The 22,262-nt window shown below is 45.4% G+C and overlaps 1 protein-coding gene across 2 annotated transcripts in view; it reads left to right on the forward strand.

Moving 5' to 3' along the window:
• DYRK4 (dual specificity tyrosine phosphorylation regulated kinase 4) overlaps positions 1-22,262 on the forward strand; it is a 1,198,302-nt gene that overhangs the window by 536,477 nt on the left and 639,563 nt on the right. For both annotated transcript variants that reach the window (XM_069628321.1, XM_069628322.1), the window contains one exon: positions 278-418. In XM_069628321.1, coding sequence (XP_069484422.1) covers positions 278-418 — 141 coding nt within the window. The remainder of the gene's footprint in view (positions 1-277; positions 419-22,262) is intronic.

Here is a 22,262-nt window from a genome sequence, read left to right on the forward strand (position 1 = left end):
GGATACCTGCTACCTTTTTTGAAATTCTCAAGCATTCATGAACAAAGTCCTGTATTTCTGCCGGATTTACAAAAGAAAATGAATGACTTGAGTCGTGCACATATTTACCTACTATTTCAAGGTTGCCGTTGGGATGTCATATTTGCTTTTCAAAAATGTCTTGTTTTATAAACTAAACTATCCTCGATACAATCCCTGGAATATTGGTTACTGAACTTATTTGAAGTATAAAGACATACAACTTTACATCGCTCAACAAATCATTATTTGTGTTTAGATTTCACCATCAAGCTTTAGTAGAGCTTAAAATTTTAGAACTGCTTCGAAGAAGAGACAAAGATGGCAATCACAACATTGTACGAATGAAGGAGTATTTTTACTTCCGCGAGCATCTCTGCATTTCCTTTGAATTGCTGGGGTAAGAAAGACTTCCTTTATTAAATGTCAATTGGAGGTAATATTTCCATTTGAATTCATAGTTGTGTCTGCATGTAAATGGCTAAATAACAAGTGTTATAGCTGTTGACTGCCTTGCCCATGCTGATGTTCAGGTAAATGTACAAGGAATGGGTGTATGCCAAAATAGTGTGATCCCTACCCACAAATGCCAATTTTGTATTCAAAATCATACTTTTAAAAAAATGATACCTTTCCCAAGACTGTAAATATCAGACACATGTATGTAGAGAACAACATAGGTATTTTAACTCTGATTTTGAAAAGGACAGTTTAATGTCTTCATCCTCCTGCAAACTTAGAAAATGTTATTGATTTTGGAAATCATTTTAATGTTTTTACACTGATTAAAATAGGACATAAAATGCCATTTGAACAGTAGTAGGAAACACTAGTCCAGGTTGTTGCGATGTACGAATGAAAATATTATGGGATTATTCTATTATATGGTTGACGGTTGGTCTGCCGGGGTCATTGGCTCGAGGGATGAGGTCTCTTAGTAGATAGTTATGCTGTTCAACACCAGTCACTCGTCAGTGGCATTTGGGTTTTTGCCTTATAGTTTTATTGGCCCAATATTAGTTTTTATGTGAAGATGATGTTTCCAGGTTGTCTTTTCACAATAGGCTAATGCATTGATAATCCACACACTGGCTTCTCTTTTCAGTTTTCATACATGATTCATCATAGGCACAACACACTCAGCTATACTCCCATAAATGTAAGCAGCATGGCATTCTGTCCCTAAAGGTAGAAAATACTTTACAGGATAAGTGGGTCTACAAGTGGCATTGGTTCATTTACTTGTTCCTCTAAGGCCAGCTCAATAAAATATTCTAATGTGCGTTGCTGGAAGTCCCTATACGAACTGTGTGCATATCTCATTTGAGTAAATCAGACTAGCTTCCAGGATTTTCACAATATAAATGGCTGCTGTAGCAACTCATTTCAGAATACTGGGAAAACCAGGTATAGGAGGTGAGTGTAACCCCTATTTGCCACATGCTATGATGTAAACCCCCACTTGATGTAAGCGTCCATTGGAGTTGAAAGGGCAAATTGGTGATAACTTGCAATGTTAAGGGACCCATCATCACCCCAGCTTAAGAATTATCTATCAACAAAATATTAAGTGAACTGGCGCGTTGGCCACTGAAATAACGTTTGAATGGGGAGCTATTTCTAAAACGTGCCTCATGGTAGTCTGGTGGATGCCCCAGACATATTCAAGCATTTGTAGAGTGGAGGTGTGAGAGAGTAACAGTAAACAAGTCATATTGTTAATGGCGGAAATGATGGGTGGCTTGTACTGGTTGGGTTTATGGGGGCCATACACTGTATAAAGTTCTATCCCTCTGTGTTTAGGGCCAGGAAGTATGAGTGAGTTTGGGGAGGATAGCACAAGGACTTACTTTTTTGCCCAGGTATTATAGAGTTATTATAGAGTTCTGCAATGCCCCCCACCCCCACCTTCTCTGCTTTATCAATCCTTGGGGACCTCCACCAATCTACATGGAGAGGGAAGGTGGGGGGCAACTGCGACCCTCAAGCAGAAATCCAAATCGTGGATTGTGTTTGTTCCACGTGGCAGACCAACCGCTCCCTATAATCTTTACACCACACTCTGATGAAATCAGCCTGTAGCCAGAGAACCCTGCGACTCAATTTGAAATGGAAAGCACAACATGCCCTGATCCTCGGGTGTAAATCCAGTCAGGTTCACTCTATTTGTAGACTGGTCGGCGATTCTAAGCCATCTGGGATAACAATCAAGCCATCCTTGATTTTCATACCCTTCTTCCAGCACAACATTTTGGGTGGTGCTCTTCTCTTACCCCTGGTCAGTGCTTCAATCGTTCTGTTCTATAGTACAGAAATCCACCTTTTAAAAGGCAGTGTAAAGGAGGAGCCAAGTACCCCGACCTCAACCATTTCGCCCATATTACCTATATGTTGGGAGTCAGAGTGTGAAAACCGTGCAGTACCTTTGAGAATACCGCTATCTAAGAGAATCCTAGAGGCAAGATTCCCATTGAGAAAACCATACCTGCATACGAGGAAATATGATAGTCATTTAAATGAGATTCCTGAAGAAGCAGAGCAAATAAACGGGCAGAATGAATGGTGACGCCTTGCAGAGCTGAACTGATGTATAGAAAAGATGCAGATAAAAGAGAATGAAGATATTCTAGAAGGCATCAAGAAAGCATCAATGGATAAGTGACATCTTGGGATCAAGGTGAAGAAGCTTATGCCACAGAGCTGATGAAGATATCAGGCTATTTTACACATGTACAGATGCAAAAGAAACACACGCAGACGAAGTGATCATGAGGCTAGCTTTATAGTGAATAGATTGCGCCAAGCGCCTATATAGCGCCTATATATACATATATGAAGATGATCAAGTAAAGCACGGATGTTTCCACTATGTATTAAAGCAGTGCTGGACTTTAGCAAGAAGGCCTCATCTTTAGTGTGTCGCAGTTAAAAAGCAGCTTGAATTACAAAATTAATCTCAGAAGGCGAAGTTGGATGAGCCAAAGAAGCCAAGGTCTTATGTAACTGATAAACGTCATTGTATCATTAGCCTACTCACATACCACTGTATCTGTACAATACCTATCATGCCGGTACACACTTTTCTGTACTTTCACCTTCATATGCCTGTAAACCTACCTCACTGCACTGTACTTTTATGCCATGTATGTAAACTACCTTTCTGTAACATGTATTTTATGACATGCGCCCAGATGCCTTTGGGCCAGGCACGCTATATAAATAAACAAAATACAAATGCAAAGTCAGACTGGAGCAAACTGACATTGGATACAAATCGTGTGAAAGAACAGAACTCCTGTTCAGAAGGCATGGACAGAACAAGGAAGACATCAGAGGACTATTAAAAAATAGTATTTTAAAGACACTAGAAGCTCGATTCCATGGTCTCCAGTCACGTGGAAGGATGAAATTGGACGAACAAGATGCTCACATCTATGCATGAGGGCAGAGCGTGCCTTCACACACCTGAATTCTCCACAGCACAGTACAAACTCAAGGCCGATCTTCAAAGCCTGATTGACAGAAGACCACTGAGGTGATGATGAATTGATATGCTAATTGGTGGGAAGCTATGGTTAAGGAGAGCTCACCAGCACCTGGATGGCCAGCCTGGCTGCTTCTAGATGTTGGTGGAAAAGTACTGACGGAGGTTAGAGTGCCAACCAATTGTAGGGCACTGCGTAACTAGGGGTCCTATAGTTTGTGTAGCCAATGGGACGTCATACATTTAGTGACATTCATAGTGGCCATTTTGAAGGGTGGGCTTAGTTGCCCAACCTGATGTTAAGAAATCAATCACTTTCACTCATTGTCCCGTACTAGTATGGATTGTATACTTAGATGTTCTTGTAGAACCTATTACTTTCTTTACCAGGTTATTTTAGTTTGCCACGTAGGATGACATTAGTAACACGTAGGTTAACATCACTGATGACGAGTTTTGAGTATGTAATGTCAGTTTTTACTTAAATGTATTGAATAAGAGGATTGAGCGAGTTCGTTGATGTTCGTTGTACTCCCTGTTTCAGATAATTGATTTTGCCAACTACCTGAGTCATTTCGATTATTGATGAATGAATAAATCTGCATCCTCATCCATCTCCAGGGTAATTGCTACTCATCTTAAAGGGCTGGGTTACCCAGTTCAGCAGCTTGGAAGTATTGCTGATCTCTTTGGGTGAAATAGTTATTTTTGGTTGCTTTGCCTTTGTGGATTTAGCGTTGCTATTTCCACAGCCTGTCGAGAGTATATCTAGTTTGGTTTGTTGGCACAGAAGGGGGCCTTTTCACAATGTATGGCTGTCATTATTGGTGGAGAGTGGTTCATTTTCTGTCTTAGCAAGGGGGCGGGTTCACTGCGTTCTTCCCCATCTACTTCCTTTCTGGGTTTGTTTTTTAAGGTGACAAATCAGCCTAGGAGAGATTCTTGATTGGGTCAGTCAGGAGTTGTTGCTGGTGCACAGCCCTATGCAATGCCGGCATAGTGCATGTTTGTGTGGTAGGTGACCTGTGCATTCCTAGAGGCAGATCACGTACCAGAAGGACTTTGCAAATGTGCATGCTTGTTGTAGATTGTCGATGTATTTCTTGATTGTTTCCATGATATCCTAGCAGTGTTCTGATATAGATCCTGCTGCTCTGGCACATGGAAGGTATGACCTTTCTGAAGAGTCCGGTTTTGGTGAGGTGAGCACTCCCTACCCCGCATGCAAGACTGTCGGTTATGTGCAGGCTGGTGTGATAAAAAATATAAGAAAAAAAGACAATGCTACACATTTTAAATATGCCTGTGGGAGCAGGGGATGTTATGTTCCCCTTCTGTTATCATCTGTGGCTGCTACCAATCCCAACATCACTGCTCCTATTTCCTTGCTGCCCCAACCCACATTCTCTCCGCCTCCCCCCACTGGCCTCTGCCGGTAGCTCCCAGTGTCAATACTCTTTATTTATTGTTTATTTGTTGAGAATTTATTATGTTCCTATACAACAAGATGGTGTTTCCAGGTGTCACAAGGCACAATGGGGAGGGATCAAGGGGAGTAAATAACATGGCAGAAACAGTAAATATATAATTGTGGTCCTACTGGGCCTTGTGACATTCAGACATGCAAGTGCAGTGATGAGGAGTGCAGGAGAGAGGGATGGGTAGGGGGGTGGGGCAAGGAATGGGCAATTGCTGGTGGGGCCCAGGAGGGAAGTTCCAAGGGGAACCAGGGCTAAGTGCCTAAGGCTAAGTGCTAGGGCCGACGACGACTCCCAGGGTGGGATGCTGGGAGGTACTGGGGGGTGGGGGAGCTGTGGTGATGTCGACTGGACAGGGTGCCTGGTATCCTGTGAGGTTCATGAGGACCAGTCCACCAATCTCGGTGGCAGTGGGGTTATTAGCAAGGAAGGGAGAGAGGGAAGGAGGCAACAAAGCAGAGATTTTCTGAAGTTTCCAGAACTTAAGGAGGGCTGGCTCAAGTCTGAGAGGGGAAGGGAGGCTGTTCCAAAGGGAGTCACCTGCCAAAGAGAGAGACCTGCCCCCACTCTCTTCTTGGAGAAGCATTTAACAAGCAGAGAGTTGGAGTTAGAGGAGCAGAGGGCTCTGGCAGGAGAGTATTTAGGGAGGGAAAGTTGGAGATAGTGAGGTCCCAGGCCCCAGAAAGCCTTGTGGATAATGCAGAGGGCCTTGAATTTGATCCTTGCGGCCACCAGGATCCAGTAGAGAGATTTTGGGGGTGGATTGATATGGTCCCTGGGCTTGAGGCCAAGGATAAGTCTTGCAGTAGGGAGAAAAGGGGGAGATTGAGGAAAGGATCTGTTGCAGTTGTCCAGCTAGAGAGAACCAGTTCTTGTGTGGAGCGGGAGCAGGAAACATTGAGTTGCATGTACTGAGAGGGTGAAGGAGGCAACCTCTGACTCTTGCTTTTGCTCATCCTCTCTCTTTCTCTCTTTCTCTTTCTCTCGTCCTCGCCCACCCCCTGCCTCCTCCCTCTCCCCTAATATCCCTATCTCTCATTCTCTTTGTTGGCTGGTGTAGTCGGGGCCAGAATCCCTAGTCCCAGACAGCTCTCCTGTCAACCCTCAGGTCTTTATTAAATAGACTCAATCGCTCCAGGTCTTCTTGCCTTAATTCCTGTGAGGAAACCGATACCCTCAGAATATAAAACAATGCTTTACCTCAGAGTGGATGTTTTGGCAAGCTCGTTTTGACCCACAAAGTAACACCACCATGTGATGGCTTCTCCAAACAAACTCACTCTATCGAAGATGGGTGACTGGACTTATATCCCCTGACCTCCACCAGTCATGTGATGGGAGCAGAGAGAAGAGCAGGATGGGAATAGAGGCTGAGCTAGTAATAACACAACCAATAGGTTTAAAAAAAAAGGAGAGATGCTTGTACCAATCGGGACTCAAAAGGAGTGGTACAAGCAAAGCTGGATTGTTGGAGGGTAATGAGTTCTTGTCTGAAGCAAGAGCGGGAAACATTGAGCTGCATGTACTGAGAGGGTGAAGGAGGCAACCTCTGACTCCCAATACCCGGCTGGGATACAGAGGAGCTAATGGTAAAAGAACCTACTGGGGACCCTGTTCAAGCAATATGAGCCTACAAGTGGCATGGAGAGAAGTCTGGCAAAGCATGTAGAAACTGAGAGTAGTACAGGAAGCCTAAAAAATGCCTAAAGCCTGAGAGTTGTATTGGCAAGCTTTAGAAATCGCTAAAGCATGACGGGGGTTTTGAGAAGCCTGGAAGATTTGTAGAGCTTGTGATTGGCAGTGATAGGTTTTAGAAAGAGTCTGGAGCCTGAGTGGGGCTCTGTGAAGTCTACAAGATATAAAAGAGCCAAGGGGTGGAAAGCAGGAGACTGAGTTCCCGAGTTCCTTTGCAGACAGTTCCCTTTTTACATGTCCCCTTTTGTTCTCTCTCAATCGCGCTCTCTCTCTCTCTCTCTCTCTCTCTCTCTTGTGCTTAATGTTCAGCAAGGATCAGATAATGTCAGGTGAGAGAAAGGATTACCTGGGAACTCTCCTAATTTCCTTACAAGTCGGTGTTCTGCTAACCACTAAACATTTAGTGTGAGAGGTAGTAGGGCTCACTATGTTTTGAAAATACAGGTCATCTTTACTCCTTACATAGGTGATTTGCCGAGATGAGCCTCATTCAATCTTTGTTCAACATTATTCAGGCATTAATGTCTGGCCATTTCTCCCTGCACACTGCTGCAATGATTCCAGCAACACGCAGCTGCAAGACTCAGAGGATTTGAACCTATGGGCTCTGTAGTGTCTTGGCAAGGACACAGTTAACAGAGCCTTGAAGCTTCGATGGATGGGCCAAAAAGCATGCATGAACCTTGCACATGTTCAATAGAGAGCCCGGGAGCGGCAGTTCGCCGCAGGAGATGAATAAAAGAGATTCATCCTACGAAAGGCTCCTATCTTCATTACGGGCCTGGGCCTGTTGTATGCATATATGTGGCTGAATGTTCTCACTGTATGCTGTCCTTCCCTTAGAATCAAAGCTAAAAGAACCCACAGGAACTGGACAATGGTGACGAAGGTGGGATTCCTTCTTTGAAAGTAAGAATATACAGAGGCCCTTGCAGCAATGCACACTGCAGACGAGGCTGTGAATTGGTGCCATAATTTGCTCACCGCCAAAATGTCAGAAACCGATGAACCAGGTAGTGCTGCAGCTTTTCGCCAGCCTGGACCATTTGACATGAGTGACCAGCAGGCCATGGGGCCCCCGATGGGAAAGATTGATCCGGAGATTCGAAAATTACTTGCATGCCCACGATGAATCTGCGCCTAACTAGTTCACTATGCGGCTGCTGGTGAATCTGGTGGGAGATGAAGTGGAAGATCTCATTCCTACCTTCCCACCTGAAGACGTCACGACATAGAAAGGCCTCAAAGAAGCGCTGAGAAACTACTTCGACCCCCAACACAACATTGACCACCAGAGACACACGTTCAACGTGGCATGCCAAATGGCGGGTGAGTCCAAGGATGCCTTTTCCACCTGCATCTGCAAACTAGGGGTGCACTGCAAATTCCACAAGTTCACGAATGAAGAAGCCATCAGACTGAGGATCAAAGGAGGGTGCTTGTCCTCATTCAGAAAAAAATACTAGGTGAGCCGCTTCCTCTGGCAACTATAGTACAAATGGCTAGGACGGAGTCCCGAGTAGACACGCAATCTTCGCAAATTGAAACCACTAAATCTCCAGGACGAGAAAAAGCATATCAGGTCTTGTCAGCAGCTCCAGCATCAATGAGGCTTACAAGCAACAGGGCACCAAGAGGGTCCCCTTCATCCGGTAGATGCTACTGGTGTGGCCTTCTATTCCCTCAGGAAGGTGTGAAATGCCCTGCTTTTGGGCAAACCTGTGCCAAGTGTAGTAGAGAGAAGCATTTGGCCTGCAATTTTCCACCTGGACGTTTGCAGGGGTACAACTCAGTGCCATATAGGTAGGAGTCCGGCACACGCAGCAATGCTCCAAGGAGAGATGCAGGCGCAAGGAGAGACCTTGTGAGACACGTGAGGCAAGTGACCAGAAGAGCTACGTCGCCCTCACCCTCTACAGATGGCACACCATGGGATTATGTATATGTGATGAACAGAATGACCTCCGCATCAGAGGGCGACATCACATTACTAGTGGCCGATCACCAGGCTAAGTTCCTCATTGATATCAGCGCCACCCTAAACATCATGTGTATATCGGAATATCGGATTATCGCAGGATGGCGTCTCGACCCAAATTAAGGTCCTATGATCGCAGAGTTTTCCATAGCGCTTGTGGCTCAGCACCAAGGAGAATACAAGTTCAATTGCAACCCCTTGTTCAAGAAGAAATACAGTGGTTGCTGAAGGAAGGAATAATCGAACTGGCTGACGGTCTGACCCCCTCGGTGTCCCCCATAATGGCCGTACCCAAGGGGGAGGATCCTCGGACAGGATACACATATGCGTGGACATGCGACAAGTGAACAAGGCCATTGGGCGTGAGACGCATCCCGGAATGCACCTGGATGATATGATTAGCCTGCTGAATGGGTCAAAAGTGTTCTCGAAGCTTGACTTGAACAAAGGCTATCATGAGATAATGATAGATGAGCAGTCTCGGTACATCACCACGATCACCACACCAATTGGGCTCTTCAGATACAAGAGACTCCGTTTTGGCATTTGTTTGGCAGCTGAAATATTTCAAGAAAGGGTGCGTAGAGTGATTTGGCATGTTAGCAACTGTTTCAACTAGAGTGATGATATTCTGGTGTTTGGAGCCACCAACGCTCAGCACGATCAGGCTCTCCACTAAGTATGCATGGCGCTCGGAGAGGCCGGCCTGACACTGAACAAGGATAACTAGGTGTTTCCCAAGTCTCGCCTTAAATTCTATGGATAAATCTTCTCACAAGAAGGCATGAGTCCCGATCCAGGCAAATTGGCCGCCATTTCCAAGATTTCAGCTCCCCAAGATGTCAGTGAAGTGTGGTCTTTCCTTCGGATAGCCAGATATTGCAGCCGTTATCTCCGAGACTTTGCAACCACCAGTGCCCTGCTCAGGGAACTCACCAAGCAGGGCAGGGCATTCTGATGGTCTCAGCAATGTGAGGAGGCATTCGCACAAATAAAGACATTGCCTCGGCTGAATGCATGACCTACTTCAACCCAAACATGCGCACAGGAGGCACTGTAGATGCCAATCCCGTTGGTCTGGGGGCGATCCTGGCTCAACACCAACAAGGCAGGAATCCCCCAGAACAGCGGTTGTCTATGCCAGCAAGAGCCTGCTGAGGTAGAAACAAGATATTCGCAACCTGAAACGTCTGGCTGTCGTATGAGCTTGCAAGCATTTTCAGATATTTCTGATCGGGAAGCCCTTCATGATTGTGACGGATCACCAAGCACTATTGACCATCTATGCAAGCTCTAAATGCAGGATGCTGCCACAGATAGAGATGGGGCCTGCTAATTGCAGGATTTTGTCTTCATAATTGTTCACAAGTCGGGGAAGGAATACAACCCGGCAGATTTCATGTTGCGGCACCCCCTCTCGGACACTTCCACCAACAACTCAATGGCGGAGGTGTATGTGAAGTTCCACACCCATCATGGGCCCCCAAGGGCCATCACGCCAACAATGATCCTGGACCACACGGGACAGGGCACTACTCTGTTGCAAGTACACAACCTGATTAGGTCTGGAAGGTGGAGAGATACAGACCTCACAGACAGGTGGGGGATTGTGCCGTGACAAAACGTCAGCCTTCAGGAACGTAAAAGAGGAATTAGCAGTATCTGTGGAAGGGATTTGCAGCAGCAAGTCATAGACCTAGCTCATGAAGGACACCGGGGGGTGGTGGCCATGAAGAGACAGGTGAGAGACACCACTTGGTTCCCAAAACTTGATCAGATGGTAGACCACATGATTGGCGACTGACACCTGTGTCAGTGCACATCCAAGCCTAATAATCCCGAACCTCTAAAGAGGTCCGACATTGCAGAGCTCCAATGGACTCTCTGTAGCAGTAATGATGGGACAGAAATGGGTAAAGATATATCATTAAATATTTATTAATGTACTTAGGTAAACTGGATATATATATATATATATAATGAAAGGGGGATATGGAAGGAGTCTCTGAAGGGAGCTGCTTCAGTCTCTCCAACCGTCTTCTCAGTGTCCACACTCCACCTCCACATTCTCCTTCCAGAATCCCTGTAGATTCCACATCAGTGTAGCATAAGATGTACCATGCTACACATCCTCTTTCTTTCTAAACAAATCTTCACTCTCCATAGTACATTAAGCGTTTCGGTCTTTGGTATCTTCTATCGAACCTTGACACTGGCAGCTGTGTTACATTCGGTGCATGTATGGAGTTCATTGGTAAGGAAAATTCCTGGTTCCCTCTACTGTCACCAACATCACTTTTGTCTGCACTTCCACCATCAACCTTACCATTCGCACCCATAACTCTTCCATTATTCCATACCCTTCCATCACTTGTTCATATAGCATGCTTAAAAACCTCAATAACTTGAATGGGATCAGACCACTTAATGCCTCTCACTCTCAAAGCTTCCGGAAGCTTCACTCTCACAAAACACCCTACTTTAAGTGTTTCATTACACCTAAATCTTTTCGTGTCATGTCCTGCTTTATTCCTGAATTGTCTCTGCTTAATCATATTTACAGCATTACTAGTTACAACTCCCATATTTATCACTTCACCCATCCATCCAGGACAAAGCTTGGTGATTGCCTTTCTACCACTGCTCAATTCAAATGGTGATATACCTGTAGAACTGTGCGGCGTAAATCTTTTTGCCATAATGACATTCCTGACTGCTTCTTTCCAGTCCATACCATTGGCCCATGCCCACCTAATGGCATCTTTGAGAATTCTGTTGTACCTTTCAACTACCCCATTGGTTTGTGGGTGATAGACCGCACTGGTCACATGCTTAATCGATCTCTTTTCTAAATAATCTTCCATCTCTCTCGAGACGAATTGAGGGCCATTATCAGATAGGATAACTCCTGGCTATCCTTCCCTACCACATACCTCTTCCATGAAATTGATGTTTTTAGTTGTGACGCTAGCCATCATCTTTACTTCTGCCCATCTTTTTAAAATGTCAATCATAACCACACAAAACGTTTGACCGCTTTCACTCCATATGGGACCCATAATATCAATTCCAACTTTCAGCCATGGTCTGCTCGGCACATCAGTCATAACCATCGCGTACTCACTACTCACACAACCCTTATCAGACTTATTACAAAGGATACAGTTTCTTATGCCCCTCTCGCTTTCTGCATCACATCCTGGCCACCAGTATGTATTTCTTATCCTGGATTTGGTCTTGGAAATGCATTGGTGGCCTTCATGACCTAGATCAATTATTTTCTTCCTTAGATCTTCAGGTGGAATTAATCTATCTCCTCTGAGCAAATATCCGTCTTGTACACTCAACTCATCCCTGACACTCCACAGTCCTTGCACATCTGCCTCCTTGATCTTATTGAGAGGAACATGTCTCCTGTTTATATTTTCCATCATGAACTGCAACTTTGTGTCTTTACTCATTCCTTCAAACCATTCTTCCTCGGCAACCGCTGTGTCCTGTAACACACATATAATTTCCTGTTGATTCTCTTCACCATTACTTCCATTGTCCTATTGGTGATTCGTAAGTCTAGATAAACAGTCTGCAGCATAATTCCTCACTCCTGGAATATACTTGACCACTGTATTGAACTCCTGCATTCTATGTACCCATCTCCGTATCCTTGCTGATACTTTGTCCAGTCCTTTGTTCATGAATAGTTGTACAAGTGGTTTGTGGTCTGTGTTTACATCAAATTGCGTTCCCCAGACAAAAATCCTGAACGTGTCCACCGCCCACATAATGGCTAGAGCCTCCTTTTCAATAGTCGCATACGACTTTTCTGCTCCTTTTAACAGCCTCGAGGCAAATGCAATTAACTTCTCTCCATTATTCAGTTGCGCCAATACCGCACCTAGGCCCACATTACTGGCATCCATTGTGATTACTGTTCGCTGTCCCCTTATAAAATTCTTCAGTGCCAGTGCAGTTGTAAGAGCATTCTTTATGTAATTGAATTCTTTCTCACACTCTTCATTCCACTCATATTTGACATTCATCCTGGTGAGATCCCTCAATGCAGCCGTATGATCAGCAAACTTTCTAACATATTTAGAGTAATACTCAGCCATTCCCAGGAATGTTCTCAGTTCTTCTTTGTTGCCAGGTTTAGCCATATCATTAATTGCAGACATCAAGTCCGGCTTGGGTGTAATTCCCTGCTCTGATATAACATGGCCTAAATATTCAATTTGCTTCCTGAAAATCTTTGATTTCTCTCTGCTCAATGTCATGCCCATCTTATGCAATTTCCTTAATGCTCCATCCAGAATCCTATCATGCTCTACTTGATCTCTAGCAAATATGAGAATGTCATCTTGAAAAAATATAATGCCCGTATCACCATCAAATATGTGATGCATGGTCTTCTGAAACACAGAAGCTGCTTATATAAGGCCAAACGGCATCCTCTTATATTGGTAAGAACCCTCTGGGGGTTATGAACGCTGTCAAATGTCTTGAGTCCCTGTGCAAACGAATCTGATGATATGCTGAAGTGAGGTCAAGAGTTGAAAACACTTTCGCTGGCCCCATCGTTGATAACAACTCATGAATGTTGGGAAGCAGATGTCTCTCTGGGATGATGCACTTGTTCAGTTCTCGGAGGTCGATACTTACTCTCACCTTTCCAGAGCTGTTCCCCACCACAACTAACGGTGATACACACTCCGAAGCATCAATCTTTTCGATTATACCCTGTTCTTCCAGTTTCTTCAATTCACTTTTGACCTCATCTCTCATTGCTAAAGGCACATTTCTAAGTTTCTGTGCAACTGGAGTACAATCCTTTCTGAGCTGTATTTTGTGCGTAATCCCTTTTGCACAGCCTATTTCATCCTTGAACACCTCCTTCTTCACTGCCTCTGTAGACACCTCATTGGATTCAATCACATAAACAGACTCCTCAGCACGAACATCCAATCTAACTTTCAACCATGCCTGATGCGTCCAGCTGAGTAGAGGCGTTGCTCCTCTTCTTGATACATAAACTTTCCCTTTTGCAACTCTTTGAAGGCCAATTTCGCCTCAAACATCCAAGCAATAATGATTTCTTTCTCTCCACACTGTAGTTTGTTCCACAAACTACTGAAGCATAGTGCTCAAACGACTTCAACCATCTCTTCGATGGTAAATTAGGCTCACCAGCCTCCAGTAGAAACATAGCAGGTGGTGGGACAGTGGGCATTGTCATGTTGCCAACTAGGGTCTGGTCACCGGCTCCTCTGTCACCAATGACTGTGATATCACCTAGTAATAACTCTTATATGATTCTTTTATTCACACAATACTTTGTATGTCTGGTGCGTAAACATGACATTGTTCCCTGACTATTGTTGCAGCAATTTCTCTTTACTGTACTGGTTCTGCGACGAGTAGGAGCAGGAGCGGACCATCCAATCCTCACACCGCTTTTTAAAATTTTTTTTATAAATATAAATAGTTCAATATACGTGCTGTAATAAGCGCTGTTCTCAACATCTGTTTATTTACAATTTCTGCCAATCCGATGGAAACAGTTTTTCAATGTAGTCAGAGAAACGTAAATACTATAACTGCAGCCGATCCCTCAGCCTACCTAAAATGGCCGCCTGTGCGCAAAGTGCGTCACGGCGTCGTAGGTCCTTTCCTTGAAAGGACTAGCTCGCGATTGGCTCAGGGCAGTGTTTATCTTCAATGCACCGCTCGAGATGCTTGCGCGTGCCTTAAACTTGAATCGTGAGTCCACTTAATAAATATATTCACGACGACTAGAGGGTTGCGAAACAACTTGCCCAGGCTTGTCAATTATGTACACGGGCAGGGTTCAAGCTCACCTGCGGGCTTCAGTATCTTCCTTCCCCAGGTGACTGGTTTTCGAAACTTCCTCATCGCCAAATGTAGCAGTAATGATGGGACAGAAATGGGTAAAGATATATCATTAAATATTTATTAATGTACTTAGGTAAACTGGATATATATATATAATAAAAGGGGGCTATGGAAGGAGTCTCTGAAGGGAGCTGCTTCAGCCTCTCCAACCGTCTTCTCAGTGTCCACACTCCACCTCCACATTCTCCTTCCAGAATCCCTGTATATTCCACATCAGTGTAGCATAAGATGTACCATGCTACACTCACCTGGCGATTAACTTATTCAGCCCATTCGGGGAGAGCAAGTACTGGTGGGTCATCATGGATGAGTATTCATGATTTCCTTTAGTATACATAGCATCATCCACGGCTGCTAGTACTGTTATACCAGTGTTAGATAGTATCTTCTTCGCATGGGGCATTCCTGAAGTCCTCAAGTCAGACAAAGGTCCGCCTTTCAGCAGCCTGGAGTTCGTGAAATTCATGGAATACATGGGCATCCACCACAGAAAGATGACTCCCCTCTAGTCACAGGCAAACGGCATGGTGGAGTGACTCATGGGCAGCCTCCAGAGAGTACTCCAACAGAACGTGCTAAGATCTCTGTCACTCAATCAAGCCCTGTGCAACATGTTGCGTGACTACAGGAACTCTCCTCATGGCACGACTGGACAGTGTCCCTTAGAGTTGTTGTTCGGCAGGAGAATTAGAATTAGACTTCCTTACCTGGTAAGTTCCCCGAAAGAAGATGCGGAACAGGCCCGAGAGACAGACGCACGCAAGAAACAGGACATGAAGGCCTATGACGATAGCCGGAGACGAGCCAAGAGCTCCAATCTGCAGATAGGAGACAAGGTGCTCGTCTGTAGATGGCAGGAAGGAAGCCAGACTCGAGAGTTGATCCAGACTACCTAACAGTATCTTGCGTCAATGGAACAACGGTGACGGCTTGATCCCCTACCAAGGTGGTCACTTGAAATGTCTCCCTATTCAAGCTGTACAAGGAAGAGGCACAAGAACATGATGAGAGAGACAACTCAGTGACCTCAAGTAATGAGCCAGCGAGAGAAGAGACTGAAGAAGGATGTCGGGCAAGGCCAGTCAGATGCATCAGAAGACAGGTGCCTCTAATTGAAGAAATGTAAAGACCGAATTGTAAGTGACTTTGTTTTACTCGACAGGGGGCGATGTAGTGTCCTGGCAAGGAAACAGTTAACGGAGCCTTGGAGCTCCGATGATGGGCCAATAAGCATGCGCGAATCTTGCGCATGCGCAGTGGAGAGCCCGGAAAGTGGCAGTTCGCCTCAAAAGATGAATAAAGGAGGTTCAACCTACTAAAGGCTCCTGTCTTGATTACAGGCCTGGGCCTGTTGTATGCATATATGTGGCTGCATGTTCTCACTGTATGCTGTCCACCCCTGAGAATCAAAGCTAAAATAACCCACAGGAACTGGACAGGCTCTTAGTGAAGAACTGAGAGGGAAACAAAGGAAGTGTGGAAGATTTGGGCCAGAAGCCTGGAGCTAGAGTGGAGAGCGTAGCTTACTGTGCATATAATATCCTCCATATATAAAATAAAGCTCTCTCTGATAACACAGGCCAAAGAATCCCTCTTCACTTTCCATAATGTCAGAACTGTGTAGGGGAGCGAGGGGTCCTCAGGCCCCCTCGCATCGTACGCTCCTCAGTACAAGGCTTGGACCGCGTGCCTCCGGTAGTGGTATTGCCCCTTGCCCTTATGTAAAGTTAACCACGGTTGACTGCTGCATAGATGGGACTACTGAGCAGAACACGGGGCATCCATCTTTTGTGCCCCCTTTCGACTCTATCTTGGGTAAACAGGCCTCACTGCAATAGTACAGCAATGCTCAGCTCCCCTTTCCATCGCAGCAGGCAAGGACAGAGACACACACACACACACAAGGCGCGCAGGCAGCTGGCTGGCCCCCACCCTTGCACTCCCCCTGTGAAGGAAAGCTCTGCGCTTCCATTCTCACGCTGAAGCTGGAGAAAGTTGCAACAATTAATATGCTACAGTTTTCTTCCTCTGAGATCACTGTTTGCCTGAAAACCAGCATGTGAACCAAGATGAGCTAAGCACTTTCTGCTCGATTCATTCTCATAAACGTGCAAGCCACCCACCCCCATTAAAACAATTTATTGCCATCCTGACCCTCCACCCCCTGTAAGGTATTTCTTTCAAGTGCCAGACCCTCGCCTGTGCTGCAAAACCCACCCAACACACCCACTACTAACCTTAAGCATTTTTATTATATATGCTTTTACTTGCACTAATGAATTTGAAACCTAGAAAGAAATACGAAACATAGTCTGATTCTTTTGCATGCACAATAAAGGTCAAGGCCTTCAATTAAAGCCACGAATGACCCAATTGTACTGACAATGATCGTTGTGTGTAACTTATGTAGAAATGTGACAAGTAGCATAAAATGTTTTAAATAATTTGTCATTTAGTATGAAACAAACAATAATAGCTTAGGTAGTGACCACAGTGACCGGACCCTGACCTGTACGGAGCACAAGATGTTTGACGTCCGTCAGCTACTCAGCCAACCAGGAGAAAGAGATGCTACCCACACCTACAGCACCACACCGTCTGGCCAATCGGATCCATTTAGTATTTTTTGTTAGAGTTACTTTAACTAATATAAATGTTGGCATTGATGTAATGAGGAGGGAGCTTTTTTGGGTTATTTCCTAGCTGGAGTAATAAACCATCCTTTGAACTCTTGCAGCTGGGTCTCAGTGCCTCTTTCCCCGACAAGGGGTTTTTCCTGTTATTTTTCTTTTTTTCTCACATGTAGTAAGACGGGGAAAGGCACCTACATTTTTGGTGACCCCCGCAACATGATTTAGAGAGGTGCCTTGAGGCCTGCGCCGCCCGGCAGCGAGATCCAGGGCGCCCCCCATCAGAACCATCGCCTCCGCGGTTGACCAGACTGTGCACACCAAGAAGAAAGGGTCAAGGGTTCCCGGTTGACGAATACCCGATCAAAAGCTGCTCGCCAAGGCAGGCCAATGCTTGGTGGGGGGATGGACCTGAGCGTGGTCCGGCTGTGAGCGGCAACCCTCGGAGTACCTGACTGAACATGTGGAGTCCCGGGTGCAAAGACCCCAAAGGAAGGTAAGGGGAAAATACGGGAAGAAGGGGATTAGCAACAAAGGGAAGGTAGCCAAGAATAGGGTCTGCATGAGTGACGGTGAGGCTTTTCTGATCTATCCTTTATATGGCCATTAGGTGTTGTAAGAAGTGAGAAGAAGAAGAGAAGTGGTATCCTAGCCCGTAGGGGGTAGAAGGCGGCGCCGCGTAGCATTTGTCCCGACCAAGTGCAGAACAGAGATAAAGAGAAAAATAGTAGGGGTCTCGTGTAGGCTCGGAGTAGTTTTTAGAATATTCTTTTTCCGTGGAAGTAAGAAATCTTGAGACATAATAAAGGTGAAAGAGGTGGGGAGTGAATGCGAAATAGTAGGTATTACAGGGAAGAAGAGAAAACAGGGTCAGTAACGGGAATAGGGAAAGAACAAACGCGCGCAGGCAGTGCATGTGTATGTTGCATGATTATACGTTTGTTGGTCTGCTTTTATGTATATGTCTTGTTGAACACGCTAAAGTATTTTAACACAAGTAATTTGTGATCGATACAAGGTAAAGCAGAAGAAATAAACTGCGAGAGGTGAACAGGTAACATCTCTCAGAAAGCCAATGTGACATATGATAATTGTGAGCATTGATAAAGAACGTATTATTTCTACATATTGTATTTGATATACCAAGTAAGAGGTGGGAAGAGATTCAAAGGTACTAGAATGCACAAGAAAGGAAAAGAAACATTGCTATGGGGGGAGTAACACCACTAGCACATATTTGCCAGCACCTTCCACTTTATAGCGACAGGATACAGAAGTATCACTATCAGTGGATCACTGAGATAAAGGGAGACGGGGTTACACCAATTTGGCCAGAAGCAGTATCATTTGACAAAAGAGTGTTGGACTTAGTATCAACACATTTGCTAGCGCGATACAAAGGGAAACAGTTACAGAACCGAGAGAAGTGTTAGATTTATGGCGAATGTTTGAGGAAGTTTCACCCATGGCAGAGGTAGGTACAAACCGAATGACAGAAAAGCAGAAAAACCCAGAAGAAGTGGGTGGGACACCAAAAGGGGAATGCTCAACAACTACAACCGAAAACGAAGTAACAAAAATCTATCCCTTAATGACTAGGCCAGCGGTAGGGTTTAGTGAACCCCTGTATATACCACCCACCGGCACTGCCCAGAGCGGGGCAACAGCCCCCGAACCTCCACCATATGACAAAGGAGGCCTCTATGGCCCCACAAGTGTGCCTCCGTTGATATAGCACGTTTAACAGGTGATTTGGACCGTCAGCTAGCACAAGCACAGATGGAAATAACACAGTTAAGAGCTTTATGTGACAAAGGGCAAATGCTGCCAGGGGGAGGGGAGGTACCCCCGCTGTCACTGGCAGATCTCACCCCCCCGATAGGGGCAGCAAGCAATGCAACCCCAGCAGCCTTGGTATCAGGACAGTCTATAGTATCGCAAGTGACGTCATCGCAGCAGAGGCAAGAACAAGAGTGGCAGTCAGGACAGTTCCTGTTCCAATTATATAACAAGTCAGTGAGAATTATACGCCCAGATACACCAGAGAGTCAACAAAGTGGAGACCAGAGTGGAAGACCAGGAAGTGAACCCAAGGAAAACTGGGGGGATAATAACGAGTTAGAGTCAGAAATAGAAGAAATATGGGACGATTTAGATGGATACGAAGAGGCAGCTGCCGCGGAAGGATCCCCGCTGCCAAACCACTGTTACTCAGACACACTATCGCCACCATTATGGCAAGGTAGATTAAGACAACGAACAGGGAGGATAGGAAACATATTGATAAGTAAAGCGAAAAAAGGGAAGACAAGCAGAACGGGAAAGAAACAAAAACTACAAATGCCACTGATACATAAAGGAGCAGGTAGGCCAAATTACATTCTGTGGGCCCAAATGGACAAAAGCCAACCTGTTAAAACTCCTCCCCCCGCTGACGGGAGGGGCAGGTAAGTGGATACATGTATTTGAGAAAAACACGGCAGGCGTGCCGTTAGCTGTAGGTGATGTAAAAAGTCTATTAGTTTCAGCAATTGGTGACCAAGCAGACACAATCTGGAAAAGGGCAGGGTTCCCGGGAGTAACAATGAGCTGTGACCGACACGATGGATCACCATTTAACAATGTTCGAGCACAAGTGTGGAATGCATTGCGACGTGCATTTCCAGACGTACCAGATTTACATGCAGTGATGCAGTGCACGATGGAGGAGAACGAGGATCCTGTGCAATTCATTTTGCGAGTGCAAGATTTATGGAAAAGCGAAACTGGTACGGCATGGAATCAATCACCAGCTTTATTCTATTTTATCATTAAAAAGGGGTTGCCGAAAGCGGTGCAGAAGGCCTTGGACAAAATAGCTGGGATCGAAGCCAAAGGGTGGCCTGAAATTCAGAGCATAATTATACACCACTGGAGGAGGATCAAAGAGAAGGAAAAGGAGGTCACGCAAAAGAGGCTGGCTGACGAAGCAAAATTGGTACAGACGAAATTAGTGAAGGTTGCCGCCATTACAGCTAATGTTACAGCAGACAGAGGAAACGAAGGAGAAGAAAACGCGGGAGGAAGGCCCGTCGGGATAGCAGCGCAGTGGGTTGCAGAAGATCAGGGACAGTGGAACGGAGAAGAACAGCCATGCCAAGGATCGCAGTGGCAGAACAGGCCGGCCCAAAGAAGAGGTGGGTACCGCGGGCAAAGGGGAGGATACGGAGGAATGGGAAACAGAGGATATGGTGGGCAAGGAACAAGGGGAGGACAATAGGGGTTGTGTTGGAATTGTGGAAGATGGGGACATTATTTACGAGATTGTAGAATGCGACCATCAGGGTATTTTCAACAGCAGCAACAACAGCCCATGAACAATGAACAGGGGTGGGGCTGCCCACACCCAGGTAGCCCTTGTGGAGCTCCAATGGGGAGGGGGGGACAACAGGATCAATATTGCTATGACCCCCAAATGCAACAGAGACAGCCAGCCCCACCACAGCAGCAACGACAGCAAAACGCACTACAGCCCATGGCAAGACAAAACCCAGTAGGGAACATAAACAATAACCCTTTTGCAGCAGCTGCAAACGGTGCTCCTGCACTATACCGCGGCACAACTGTCGTGGGCGACAACGTTTTTTCAATGCCAGGTCAGCAAAGATACCAAGACTAGGACATCCCACAGGGAGCACTTGCGTGTCCAGTCCTATCCACCGCACAAAGTGCAAATGAGGAACCACTAGTGGCGGCAGAGATAGGAAACAAGCAGTTTATCTTTATGGTAGACTCTGGAGCAGAAAAATCATGCCTCACAGAAGGGCGGTTTCAGCTCTCGGGACGAAATTTGGAGACACAGGGGTTCTCTGGGGCTATTTTAAAAGTTCCTTATACAAAAGATCTTGATGTAACAGTGGGGGGAAAAACAGTGCGTGCACCCTTATTGTATTACGAAGACGCGCCAATCAATTTGATGGGACGAGACCTACTCAGTAAGTTAAACATGACCATAGCCTTTACTGAAAGAGGAATAGTGTGCTCAACGCCAGGGGTATGCCCCGTACGGGCACTCTTGCTAATAAGTACGATTACAAAGGAAGTTGCAGTAAGAGGGGTTCCCATTGACATGGACATGTTCGTCTATGGAATACAGGTATTAGCTCGAGTAGTGCCTGAAATAACACAAAAAGAATGGAGAATACCATCCGACTTCATATTCCACCCAATCACACCAACAGATGTAGTGCCAGGCACAATCATGTCTATAGACATTGAGGCAGTTCAAGTTTCCAACAAACCCATTGTGGTCATAGGCCTGGACACGCAAGGACGCGAGTGGAGAAGTGTGCTATGCATAGATCCAAACATAATGCTAAAAGACATTACTGATGAAGAATTGTTTACTGACTACGAAGGGGATGGAGAAATAATAATGGAAATAAGCATACCATGTGACATTATGATTCAATACAGAGAAATACACAACCCACTCATGGCTAACAGAAAGGCCCCACTGACAATATTTGAAGAAGACATGGCCAGGGTAGCACCTGAAATTTGGACTACAGGACCACACGATGTAGGATTGTTGCACGAGGTAACTCCCATAAAAATAAAATTGATACCTGGTGCCCTCCCACCCAGAGTGAAACAATACCCAATATCCAAAGAAGCAGAGGAAGGTATTAGAGAAACAGTGAATGCACTCCTAAGCCAAGGTAATTAGTGCCATGCAACACAGCAATTTTTCCAATTAAGAAAGCAAAAGGAGGGGCGTAGAGAATGGTCCAGGACCTCCGCCCACTCAATGACGTCATCCAAAAAGAGTTCTCTCTAGTGCCTAACCCGTCATCAATATTGTGCAGTATATCAAAGGAGGCAACTTGCTTCACTGTCATTGATCTGAAAAATGCCTGTTTCTCTGTGCCACTCGCACCAGAGTCGCAGTACCTTACAGCTTTTACATTAGGAAACAACAGATATGAACATCGCAGACTCCCACAGGGGTATTGCGAGAGCCCAAGCATTTTTAACAGAGTACTGCGAGAAGACATCGGCAACATAGATGTAGGGAGTACCATTATACA

The sequence above is a fragment of the Ambystoma mexicanum genome, chromosome 12 (assembly GCF_040938575.1).
Source record: "Ambystoma mexicanum isolate Mex_15411 chromosome 12, UKY_AmexF1_1, whole genome shotgun sequence".
Taxonomy (NCBI): Eukaryota; Metazoa; Chordata; class Amphibia; order Caudata; family Ambystomatidae; genus Ambystoma; species Ambystoma mexicanum.